At 37.2% G+C, this 12,492-nt stretch overlaps 1 protein-coding gene across 3 annotated transcripts in view; it reads right to left on the bottom strand.

Moving 5' to 3' along the window:
- PRKD3 (protein kinase D3) overlaps positions 1-12,492 on the bottom strand; it is a 53,415-nt gene that overhangs the window by 37,848 nt on the left and 3,075 nt on the right. The window contains exons 2-3 of one of the 3 annotated variants that reach the window (XM_023747734.1): positions 1,794-1,911; positions 62-202 (exon numbers count right to left, since the gene is read on the bottom strand). In XM_023747734.1, coding sequence (XP_023603502.1) covers positions 62-202; positions 1,794-1,911 — 259 coding nt within the window. Of the gene's footprint in view, positions 1-61; positions 203-1,183; positions 1,298-1,793; positions 1,912-12,492 lie in introns of those variants that run through there. The other 2 variants (XM_023747717.1, XM_014448099.2) reach the window with 2 other exon arrangements.

The following is a 12,492-nucleotide window of genomic DNA, read 5'->3' as shown; positions in this document are numbered from 1 at the left end:
TTGATGATTAGAGAATGCAAACGTGAAATCCTATTTCAAATGATACATTTAGAACACATACCTTCACATTTCAGACCCTGACGTACCAGTCCCCAGAGCATCTCACCACAATAATCACAAAAAGTAGGAGCTTTGTAAGAATGTACATAGAGAGTATGTGGACGAATCTGGAAGTCTTCTACTGTGGCCAAAGCTTTTAAAAAAAGAAAAATATTAAATAAACCTTATTATACTTATACTTGCTATGAGCTTAGGAATGTTGGTCATGTTCATTTATGATGAAGTATAGAATAATTTTTTCTCTGAAAGTTTCATCTGACCATAAAAATAAAGTATTTTTAGCATTTAATATTGTGGTTTTTTAAACTCTATTTTAGGAAGTTCATCAGCTTCAATTAATTTCAACTCCAAAAGCAGGTCCTATAGGTAGATATTTTGATCGCCAAAAGCCTTTTCTCAAAGTGACAAGACTGGATTTTAAGCAGTTGTTCGGTCTATTTTAGCCAATTTAAAACAGTCTAACTTATAATACACCGAGAAATAGAATGCTAAAATAAAACCAAACAAACAAACAAATAAATAAATTTGTGGAACCTGACCTCAATTTATAGCAATGTTCCTGTGAGAAATGTACTCAGTTCTAACTTCAGTTCTCAGGATATGCTCCTTGTCTGTTCTCCATAGTCCTAAGTGGTTAACAAAGAGTCTCCTTTCCCCTCTATAAGCAAATGAACAATAGACACATCTGCCAGTAGACATCATCTCACCTACACCTGCAAGTCATTAGTATCCACAGTGGCCTGATGAAGGGTCTGTAACAAAGGACTGGATGTGAACATGACCTCCAGGGAGGACAGGGAATAAAGCTCCCCCAAAGTGAAGAGGAAGACAAGAACTAAGAAGTATACAGATGACTGGGGTTGTGGTATAGCAGATGAATGATAAATGTAGGTACTAGATGAACTGGAAGGATCAGGGACTAATAAGGAAAGGTGATGCTCAGAGAGCATCTCAAAAACAGGCTGCAAAAATGAGCTTGAAAAGAGGAAAAACTGGTGGCAGGACTCTGGACTCTTGGCTGGCTTTCCTTTCTTTCCTTCCCTTCCTTCTCTATCTCTTCCTCTCATGCTTTTCCTCTCTCCCTCCCTCAGTCCCTGCCAAACAAGGAGTTTTGCAAGCCTACCATATGCATTCTTTGTTCCTTTACACTCCTCACTAACAATCTTGCCCATCTGTTATTGGATGAGATCTGAAAACGCAGGAGCTAAGAAACAATGAATGGCAAGAATGGGTGAAAGAGGGAAAGGAGAGATGGATGAAAGAGGGAAAATGTCCACTGAGAACAAGGAAAGGAGCATTATTTAAATCATGGAAACACCCAGCATTGCAGTTGCCTCTTCCACATCTTCATTACTTCTCTTATTTTTCTTATTTTCTTTTCTGAACCCCAATTCTTTTCTTTTATACTCTTTACAAAAATGGGAAAAGGGGAACAAAATTTTAGTGTAATTACTTTGTTTCTTTGGCTCAAAGAAGAGTATATTTCTCTTCTAGTTCAATTGATAATCCCCTTAGCTTAGTAACACTCAAGTAATTCAGGGCTTATTTTCCTAGTTTCTCATCTGTGATACAATCTTTCTGAAAGTAAAAATTATGTGGTAATCATTACTGAAAGAAATAAGCAACTATAATACAAAGACAAAGTATAATGGAACATAGCATTTAGCTGGAGAAAAAAGGGGGAGGGAAAACAAAATAAAAGAAGCTATTTACTTGCCGAAATCGGTTTGGCTCAGTGGATAGAGCGTCGGCTTCTGCTGAGGTAATCAGCTGCAAAATATTTTCTGAGTTCAGGTCATGGCGAAAGAGAAGAATTTTGTCATACATGCCAAAGAATCCACACTCTGGAAACTGCAGGAAAATAGTCTTATATCAGTATACACATAGCTATCTGCTTTTATAAGTAAATGTCTCAATCTTATGAAAGAGTTTTAACCCTTTTCGGTCCAACGTGGAGGCTGACTCGACAGACCAGGTGCTAGGAGCAGGTCCAATGTCGAGGCGGAGGTCGACACCGCAAACCGGTTCAACATTCAATCAGGTCAATTAATTTGGACCAGACTGTTTGAATTCCAAAAATAAAATTGGACCACAAAGGGTTAAATGTAGTTTGTAGCCTAACACTATCTATTTGCTAACAATTCTACTAACATCTACAAGACTGATCATGTACTTAAGCATCCTGGTTAACTTTCAAGTTCAAAATAGAAAAGTAAACAAATATAATTACTGATTATCTTAAAACACACGTCTCTTAGAAATACAGGATTTCTTCATTCAGTTACTGATGGAGAATATAAGTTTGAACTTATTGCTATTCTATCTTAGATAGCCAGAAACATAAGCAGTCTTTCTTGCACTCTAGAAATGAACTTCCTCGATGGTTGGATACTAGCCACATGTAGTTACTTAAATTTAATTAAAATCAATAAAATTAGAAATTTAGTTCCTCAGTCACTCTAGCCACACTTCATGTGGCCAATAGCCACCTTAGCTACTGGCTACCATTTTGAACAGTGCAGATATAGAACACTTCCATCATCATAGTAAATTGAATAGTGCTGGTAGGTCAACAATTCCCAAACACAGTCACAAAGTTCCAAAAATCCAGTATTTTTTCTATATGTATATATAGACTCTAGCATTTACCCAATATTTTCTTTCATCTATTCACTGTAATTACAAATACATGATTCATTATGGTATCTTTAAAAACAAAACAACTTTTTGTCATAGCAGGAGACTTACAGATCTGTTTATATTTGCCCTAAGCATATTATTTCAATGCATCTACATTTTTTGACTACAGTGCTTTGATACTTTGGGATTTAGTAAACCAAGGACTAAAATATAAAAGTATGTGTTCTAAAATGTTTTTGTAGTTAGTAAAATTATTTAAGAGAAAATTTTAAGTGCTTATTTTACAAAATAACTGTGTTTAAATTTTAATTCAATTAAAAAAAAGAGACCATTTGCCTTGGGAAATGCTGCTCTAGATATTTCAAATTTCTTCAGTTAATCTTACAATTGTATGCTCTCATTTTGGCTCATAAAATATTCTTTAGTAAGCTACATAGTATGCCACTGGCCTGCACTGAATGGCCTGAAATGTGTTCCACTATCACTGCACTCAGTGCAGGGATGTTGTTGAGAATATGGTTCATCTACTTGATATGACAGTTTTTCTTTGTGAGGACCAATAAAAGAAATTCCTCTGGTTGGTTTTATAATATGAACAATTTGATCATGTAACTAATCATATTTTGTTTACTTTGCCCATAGCAAAAGCAAAGCCAAGTCTGTGGCCCACTTCTAGCATCAAGCTAGATTGGATTCTATGGTATGTGTTTTAGGTAGAGATACCAACCTAGCTTCATCTTAGTTTCTAACCTTAATTTTCCCATTAAAAATTCTTGTATATATTCCCAAAAAAGGTGTCAAATTTTTGAATAAGTTAAACTTTAAAAATTTGAAAACAATGACTTAATTAGGAACTGAAGAGTTTATTTGTATTTTTTAAAACCTGGGTAAACAATGGAAAATACAGAAATACAATTTTTATAGCACTAATTATTCTTCCAATTATTTGTCTTACCATTAATATTTATAAAACTCCATAATATGCTTTAAACATATATCTAACACTATAAAAATTTTCAATGGAAAGGAATGAAAAGAGAATAAAAAATTTTTTCATTAAATGATTTTAAAATTAAAATTTTATTAAATTTTTATTATTAAGTTCTACACCATCTACTGGAGTATAAAACATCCCTGTAACTTGGTTGCGACAATTCTCAAGCATTAGTAAGAAAGGATTCCAGCCCAGCCGGTGTAGCTCAGTAGCTGAGCATCGACCTATGAACCCGGAGGTCACAGTTTGATTCCCAATCAGGGCACGATCCCCAATGTGGAGCATGCAGGAAGGAACCGATCAATGATGTTTCTATCTCATTGATGTTTCTATCTCTCCATCCATCTCCCTTCCTCTCTAACATCAATAAAAATGTATTTTCAAAAAAGAAAGGATTCCACATTCCATCATTATAAAAATAAAATCTCTAAAAATATTTGTATGAATAAAACTCATTTTAAAAATTCTCATTTTGCACATGGACCTGTGGTTTATACAGACAAAATAGTCCTTGTCTTCCAGAAACTTACAATGTACTAATAGGAAGACTAAAATAAACACAAACATACAACATGATAAGGGAAATGTTAAACATGAAAAATGAACAAATTTCTAAAAGACGGGGTAAAGAACTTTAATTGGGAAGGTGGAATACCACTTTAATAGTGATATTTGCCGGATCCGGTTTGGCTGAGTGGATAGAGCGTCGGCCTGCGGACTGAAAGGTCCCAGGTTCGATTCCGGTCAAGGGCATGTACCTGGGTTGCGGGCACCTCCCCAGTAGGAGATGTGCAGGAGGCAGCTGATCGATGTTTCTCTCTCATCGATGTTTCTAACTCTCTATCTCTCTACCTTCCTCTCTGTAAAAAATTAATAAAATATATTTTAAAAAAATAGTGATATTTAAGTAGAATCATAACAAAAAGAGAAACAGGGTTTCCATGGAGAAAAAGTGAAAGTGCAAGTACAAGGTTAACTGGGAGAAGGTAAGTGGCTCAGTTGGTTGGAGTGCTGTCACGTGCACCAAAAAGGTGTGCATAAAGGGTTATGGGTTCAATTCCCAGTCGGGGCATATACCTAGGTTGGGGGGGGGGGGTTCAATCCCTTGTCAGGCTGCGTATGGAAGGCAACCGATTGATGTGTCTCTCTCACATCAATGTTCCTCTCTTTCTCTCTCTTTCTCAAACAAAAATCTATAAAACATATCCTCAGTAGACTTAATAAATGAATTTGGCAATGTAGCAGGATACAAAATTAACACCCAGAAATCTATGGCTTTTTAATACACCAATAATGAACTCACAGAAAGAGAAACAAAAAAAGCAATCCCATTTACTATTGCAACAAAAAAAGTAAGATACCTAGGAATAAACTCAACTAAGGAGGTAAAAGACCTATACTCGGAAAACTATAGGACATTGAAAAAAGAGATAGAGGAAGAATTAAACAAATGGAAGAATATCCCATGTTCATGGATTGGTAGAATCAACATCATTAAAATGTCCACCCTACCCAAAGCAATCTATAGATTCAATGCACTCCCCATTAAAATACCAATGGCATATTTCACAGACCTAGAACTCCAAAAATTCATCTGGAATATAAAAAGACCCTGAATAGCCGCAGCAACCTTGAGAAAGAAGAACAAAGTTGGAGGGCTCACGATACCAGATATCAAGCTATATTACAAAGCCATTGTTCTCAAAACTGCCTGGTACTGGCACAAGAACAGACATATAGACCAATGGAACAAAAGAAGAAACCCAGAAACTGACCTAAACCATTATGCTCAATTAATATTTGGCAAGAGCATACAATGGAGTCAAGAAAGTCTCTTCAATAAATGGTGTTGGGGAAAATTGGACAGATACATGCAAAAAAAATGAAACTAGACTACCAACTTACACCATACACAAAAATAAACTAAAAATGAATAAAGGACTTAAACATAAGATGGGAAACTATAAAAATCTTAGAAGGATCCATAGGCAGCAAAATATCAGACATGCCGTAGCAATATCTTTACCAATACAGCTCCTAGGACAATGGAAACTAAGGAGAAAGTAAACAAATGGGACTACATCAAAATAAAAAGCTTCTGCACAGCAAAAGAAACCATCAACAAAACAACAAGAAAGCCCACTGCATGGGAGAACATATTTGCCAATGTTATTTCCGATAAGCGTTTAATCTCCAAACTTTACAGGAAACTCATACAACTTAACAAAAGGAAGATAAACAATCCAATCAAAAAATGGGCAAAGGACCTAAATAGACACTTTTCGAAAGAGGACATACAGAGGCCAAAAGACATATGAAAACATGCTCTAAGTCACTAATATCCGAGAGATGCAAATCAAAACGACAATGAGGTACCATCTCACACCTGTCAGAATGGCTATCATCAACAAATCACAAAAGACAAGTGCTGGGGAGGATGTGGAGAAAAAGGAACCCTTGTGCACTGCTGGTGGGAATGCAGACTGGTGCAACCACTGTGGAAAACAGTATGGAGATTCCTCAAAAAACTAAAAATGGAACTCCCATTTGACCCAGTGATCCCACTTCTAGGAATATATCCCAAGAAATCAGAAACACCAATCAGAAAGGATTTATGCACCCCTATGTTCATAGCAGCACAATTTACCATAGCTAAGATTTGGAAACAGCCTAAGTGCCCATCAATAGGTGAGTGGATTAGAAAGCTGTGGTACATCTACACAATGGAATACTATGCTGTGGTAAAAAAGAAGGAATTCTTACCATTTGCCACAGCATGGATGGACCTGGAGAGCATCATGCTAAGCGAAATAAGCCAGTTGGAGAAAAATAAATATCACATGATCTCACTCATTTGTGGAATAACATGAACAACATAAACTGATGAACAAAAGTAGATCCAGAGACACAGAAGCAACCAACAGACCATCTAACCTCAGAGGGAACGCGGGGGTGGGGGAGGGTGTAAGCGATCAACCAAAAGACTTGTATGCATGCGTATAAGCATATCCCATGGACACAGACTGTAGGGGGGTGAGGGCATGTGCTGGGGGGTGGGAACGGCCGAGGAGAGGTCAATGGGGGAAAAAGGAGACATATGTAATACTTTAAACAATAAAGCATTTAAATTAAAAAAAATGCAAAACAAAACAAAACAAAAATTCCAAAACATATCCTCAGGTGAGAATTTTAAAAAGAATAAAGTCACAGAACCTATCAACAACGTTAAGTGAGGATTGCTGTATTTAGTTTATTTCCCTAGGGCAGTTCTCAATTGGGGTAATATTACCCCCCCCCCCACCCACCCCCCCAGAAGATATGTGGTCATGTCTTGAGACACTTTTGGTTATTACAACCTGAGGTCTAGCAGCCAATGGATAAAGGCCAGAGATGCTGCTAAACAGCCTACAATGCACAAGACAGCCCACAAAACAAAACTGACCCAAAATGTCCACAGTGCTAAAGTTAAGAAACACTACTGTAGGGAGTAAGAGTATAGAGAGACTGGAAAATGTGGAAGGAAGTTGACAACCTTCTGAAAACTAGACATGCCCATATTTCCTTCCCTAGCTTACCTCAGCTTTGATTAAAAGAAAGAGGAAATGAAAGAAACAGCAAAAGCCATCAGGGTAGAAGCAAAATAGGCCTTTAATTTAGCCTCTTTCCAAATTCCCCCAGGCTTTCCTAGATTTGCTTTCTACAGACTGTGCCAACAACTCCTCCTGACTGTGCAAAATGAAGTCTTTTCCTAGTCCATTTGGAAAATTAATAGAATTTCATCATATTGTTATCAAATTCCCACTTCTTATCAGCTCTCTTTGCCCACTTCAAACTCTTTCTTTGCTTTTACATTAAAGATGGCTTCAAGAATAAAAACCAGATCTTATCTTTTAATAACCATTTCAGAGAAGTTACTTTTTATGGTATGCATTTACATTTATTATAAGTAAAAGGTTCCAATACTTGCAAATAAAATTTATTCAAGCAACTATATGTTGAGAGTTCTTTATGTGAACAGTTTAAAGTTCATGCCATGAAACTTTTGTCAGAAAAATGGTAATGAGGCAGGAAGTTTTCAAGTTTTTAATTCTATGTGGTCAAATACAATTTTTGCATGTTAACAAAGGAGCTTCAAAATTTAACATTTATCTGAACAAATAACTTACCACTATACACCTTTTAAAAAGGAGCATGGGTTTTATTCTAAGTACAATGGGAAACAAGAGTTTTAGTGTACATTTTAGTTTAAGTTTTTTTTAAAATTCTAACTGAAGTATAATGAATAAGTGCACTAATCTTAATTAGAAGATAGACTACTATATACACATGCGCACACACACACACACCCATTACCACTACCTAGATCAAAATATAGAATATTCTCAGCACCACAGATTTCTTTACATTCATTTAATTTTAGAAGTTGAACACTAAAATCATTTTTAAATTTGATGTCAAATAAATCTTCACAGGACATCTTTCTAATAACTACATCATAGTAATAAGCTACACAAGGGCAAGGGCATTCTTTTTTCATGTTCCTTACTGAACTCCTAACACCTAGAACCTAGTATTTCACAGGCACTTACTGAAAAGGTTGTTGACTACTGAGCAAAGTTAACTAATTTAACACTACTATATTTCCCAGGGACAAATAATTTAACACCATTTTTAGGAAAGTATTAAAGAATAATTTAAATGATTCTGTTTCTAAATACCGATAGAAGGCCCTAGAGTCTAGATGAGTCAGTGAGAAGATTACTCAACATAACTGAGTTTATTCTGAACTTTCATCATTAATCTCCAACCCAGAATTTTCTGGGTATGACATACCAGAGGAGCACTTCATTTAACATTTGCTATTTCTCTTTGACACAAACCAGAACAATCTTTTTTCATTTTCCTTCTTCCTTGTTTTTATTAGTTCTGATTACTTTAATTCAAACTATCTGGAACTTTTTATCCTAGCCAAGGTCTTAACCTGAATATCCAGCAGAATTTTTTAAAAAAACACCACACACTTCTTCCAGTTCGAGCCTCCAGATTAGTTATGGTTGCCTAACACTATTTGCTAAGACAAAAAGGATGAGGATGAAGAGTAGGATGACGCCTAGCTTCTACAACCCAGCTGTTGTAGAAAAAATGAGACAGGAAAACAACCCGTAATGACAACTGGTTTCCAGAAAACAAAAGATACAGCTGGGTTTTTTGCTCTACTTTGGCAGGACCTGAAAATTACAACCAACTAGTGCCTGCAGAGACAATGTATTCAGTCAAAGAACAGGCCAAAAACACTTGTTAATAAGGAATCATAAGCAAAGTCTTCAGGTCTAATGTCATGTAAATAGTCAAAACTAAAAAATGTTTAAATCAGCTAAAAACAGTCAGTCAACTTTAGTTAGAATTATTTCATTTTCAGTAAACACTGTTATAGCTTAAAGAATTTCCTTTCTCACTCCAATTACAATTACTATGCTCATTCAACAAATTAATGCAGTAGCAGTAGCATCTTAGAGGTACATCCCTTTGGCAATATGAAAGCAAGAAGGTGGGGAACTAACATTCATTGATGTTAGGTGTGTGTTTTTTAATTGACTTTAGAGAGAAAGAAAAAAAAAGAGAGAAAGAGAGAGAAACATCGATCACTTGCCTCCCGAACGCACGAGTCCTGACCGGGAATCAAACCTGCAAACCTAGGTGTGTGCCCTGACCAGGAATTGAACCCACCACCTTTGGTGTATGGGATGACGCTCCAACCAACTGAGTTACACGGGCCAATGCTGAGCATAGTTATTATGCATTAGGTATTGTGCAAAGCACTTGTTATAGACAATTCCATTTAATTTCTTTGAAATTCCTAAAACAATCTCAGTTCTCTAATAAAATGAACACAAGCTCTATTTTTTATAGTTTGTCATATGCTAAACACTAAAATCAAAAGGCAAGAGTAAAGCAATGCCAGCATGTTGGAGGAATGCTATATTCGCTTTGGTATTTACTAAAATTTTAAGACTACCACAGGACCAATGGTGTTTCCAGATTTAAAGAGACTTAAAAAAATCATGACTATTACTACTTGGGGGCACTAATTATGTGCCAGACACTGTATCAAGGGCTTTACATTTAATCACCATAATTTTTAAATGGAGGTAAATATTATGATCCTACAGATCAGGATCAAAAGTCAAGTGACTTGAAAAGGGTCTATATTCAAAAAACAAGAAAATGGCAGAATCAGTATCATCACCTGAGTCTGTCTCAGAGTCTAAAACACTACTACTTCTTTTTTTGGATTTTTCTAGTTTGTGTGTGTGTGTGTGTTTTAACACACACCAGTAACAAAAAATAATACAGATTTAAACGCTCATATAATTTTGACATTGGGAATCCATGCATGAATAAACACTATAAAACAGGCAGGGCTTTTGGCCTATTCCCTCGATCCTGATTTGCTCATTTGTAATATGACTCTCTGGTATTAGCCCCCAGCAGAGATCTGATCAGCCAGTTTCTGCTTGGCTCAATCCCAGCTCTACTTGCTGTTCACACTGGCTTGCTTTCTTGGTTCTCCTGACTGCCAGGTCCACTAGTTCTTTGGCTTTTATCAGCATAAAAAGCACTCCTTTTAGCGTATAAACTCCTAGAAGGCAGAGATCCTGTTTGTTGTTAAATTTGTTTTATAAGCCAACATGAAAATAAAGGAATCTAATATTTATTTATTTATTTATTTATACAATCCTCGTTTAACTGTATCCATCCATATTCATAATGGACCTAGTTTTAAGCTCAATATCTTTTTCACTTAAACAAGCAGCATTCTAGCACATGTCTAAAAGGAATGTGTAGTATGTTTATGTATGCTATATATTTTTTGCCAAACACATCCCCATATGACTATAATATTGGTTCAAATTCAAGTTCACTATAATATTCATATTATGCTGGCTATAACCATAACCAGTTGTTCTATTTTAATATGTATAAAGTTTACCTTGAATTATCTTTTTGTGAGCTATATCCTGTTTATTTCCTTGATATCACTCTAATTTTTCCTGGATTATGATTTTTAATCTAGTTTCCCATGAGTTTACTCCATCTGACCTACTTCTCACATCTACATTAATGATGAAGTAACATTAATTCTAAAATAATCCTGTATAAAATCAGTATACTTCTATATAAATATAAGAAATAAATGAAATTTCCAAAGATTTAAAACTGAATAATACAGACTCCACCAATGCATTGGTTATGAGTTTCTATGAGCTGAAATAAAACCAAAATATTCAAGTTAAAATCTTACCTTTAAAGTAAAAAGTACAACCTAGTTGCAAAAATATTTATGAACAAGCCCTGTAACATTTAATAAAAGGGAAACTAAAGCAAAGATATTTAAAGAAAGGAGATGGTTTTACAGATCCATAAAACAAGTGGGCTATACTGAAATAGAAAAGTTGCTATTAAACACAGGAGGCATAGGTCATTTTCACAACCCACATAATATTTTTTGGACTGTTAATTACTTCTACATCAGAAGATAATGACAAACTATATACAGCATAAGGAATTGAAACAAAAACAGTAAGATGAAGAACCTGAATCCATATATATTAACCTCACTGATATGATTTTGAAACATAAAGTATACTGATTTGTTTGAAAAAAAGGTGAAACATATGCTTGGTTCATTAAAAATAAAATGTAACCAATTTACGCTACCCATCTACATATCTACATTAATAAAAGAGAAACATGGTAATTAGCGTACGACCGCTACCCTTCCCATTGGCTAATCAGCATATCCTTATGCAAATTAACTGTCAGCCAAGATGGCGGCCGGCAGCCATGCACTGAAGCGAACAGGGAGGCTTGCTTGCTCCAGTGATGGCGGACTCCAACGTTCCCCGCCTCACTTGCCGGCCTCTCAGCTGCAACTCTAAGCAACTATGTTGCAAATATAGAAGCTAAACAAAACCCCAGAAACCTGCATTAGTCAGCCAGGCTTCAGCCAGCCAGACCGCAACATTGTATCAAATACAGAAGGAAAAACAAAGGCCAGAAACCGGCTTTCAGCAGCCGAGGCCTCAGAGCTAAAGCTGGCCCAGAATAAAAAAAAAGAAAAAGAAAAAAAGGAGCGGTTGGGAGCTTCAGTCAACCCACCAGCCTGAAAACAGCCCTCAGCCCCTCAGCCAGACTGGCCAGGCACCCCAGTGGGGACCTCCACTCTGATCCAGGACACCCTTCAGGGCAAACCAGCCAGCCCCCACCCATGCACCAGGCCTCTATCCTATATAGTAAAAGGGTAATATGCCTCCCAGCACCGGAATCAGCGGAGCAGCGAGGCTCCCGGCACCGGGATCAGTGTGACAGGGGGCAGCGCCCAAACCCCCTGATCACCCTGCGGCTCTGTGTGTGACAGGGGGCGGGGCCACAACCTCCCTATCTGCCCTGCTCTGTTCGTGACAGGGGAAGGCGCCCCAACCCCCTGATCAGCCCTGCTCTGCGCCTGATAGGGGGGAGCTCCACAACCCCCTGATTGCCCTGCGGCTCTGTGTGTGACAGGGTGCGGCACCCCAACACCCCCCCCCCCCCACGGGCCCTGCTCTGTGTGTGACAGGGTAGAGCCATAACCTCGCCATCACCCTGCTTTGTGCGTGACGGGGGGGGGGGGGCTCCTCAATCCCCTGATGGGCCCCGCTCTGTGCGTGACAGGGGGGAGCTCCTCAATCCCTGATGGGCCATGCTCTGTGAGTGACAGTTTATGGAGTCCAACCCCCTCTAATGGCCCTGCTCTCGGC

Source organism: Myotis lucifugus, unplaced genomic scaffold (assembly GCF_000147115.1).
Source record: "Myotis lucifugus unplaced genomic scaffold, Myoluc2.0 scaffold_6, whole genome shotgun sequence".
NCBI classification, from domain to species: Eukaryota; Metazoa; Chordata; class Mammalia; order Chiroptera; family Vespertilionidae; genus Myotis; species Myotis lucifugus.
The sequence above is the reverse complement of the archived record's forward strand: the minus strand, read 5'-3'. Positions and strand labels throughout refer to the sequence as shown.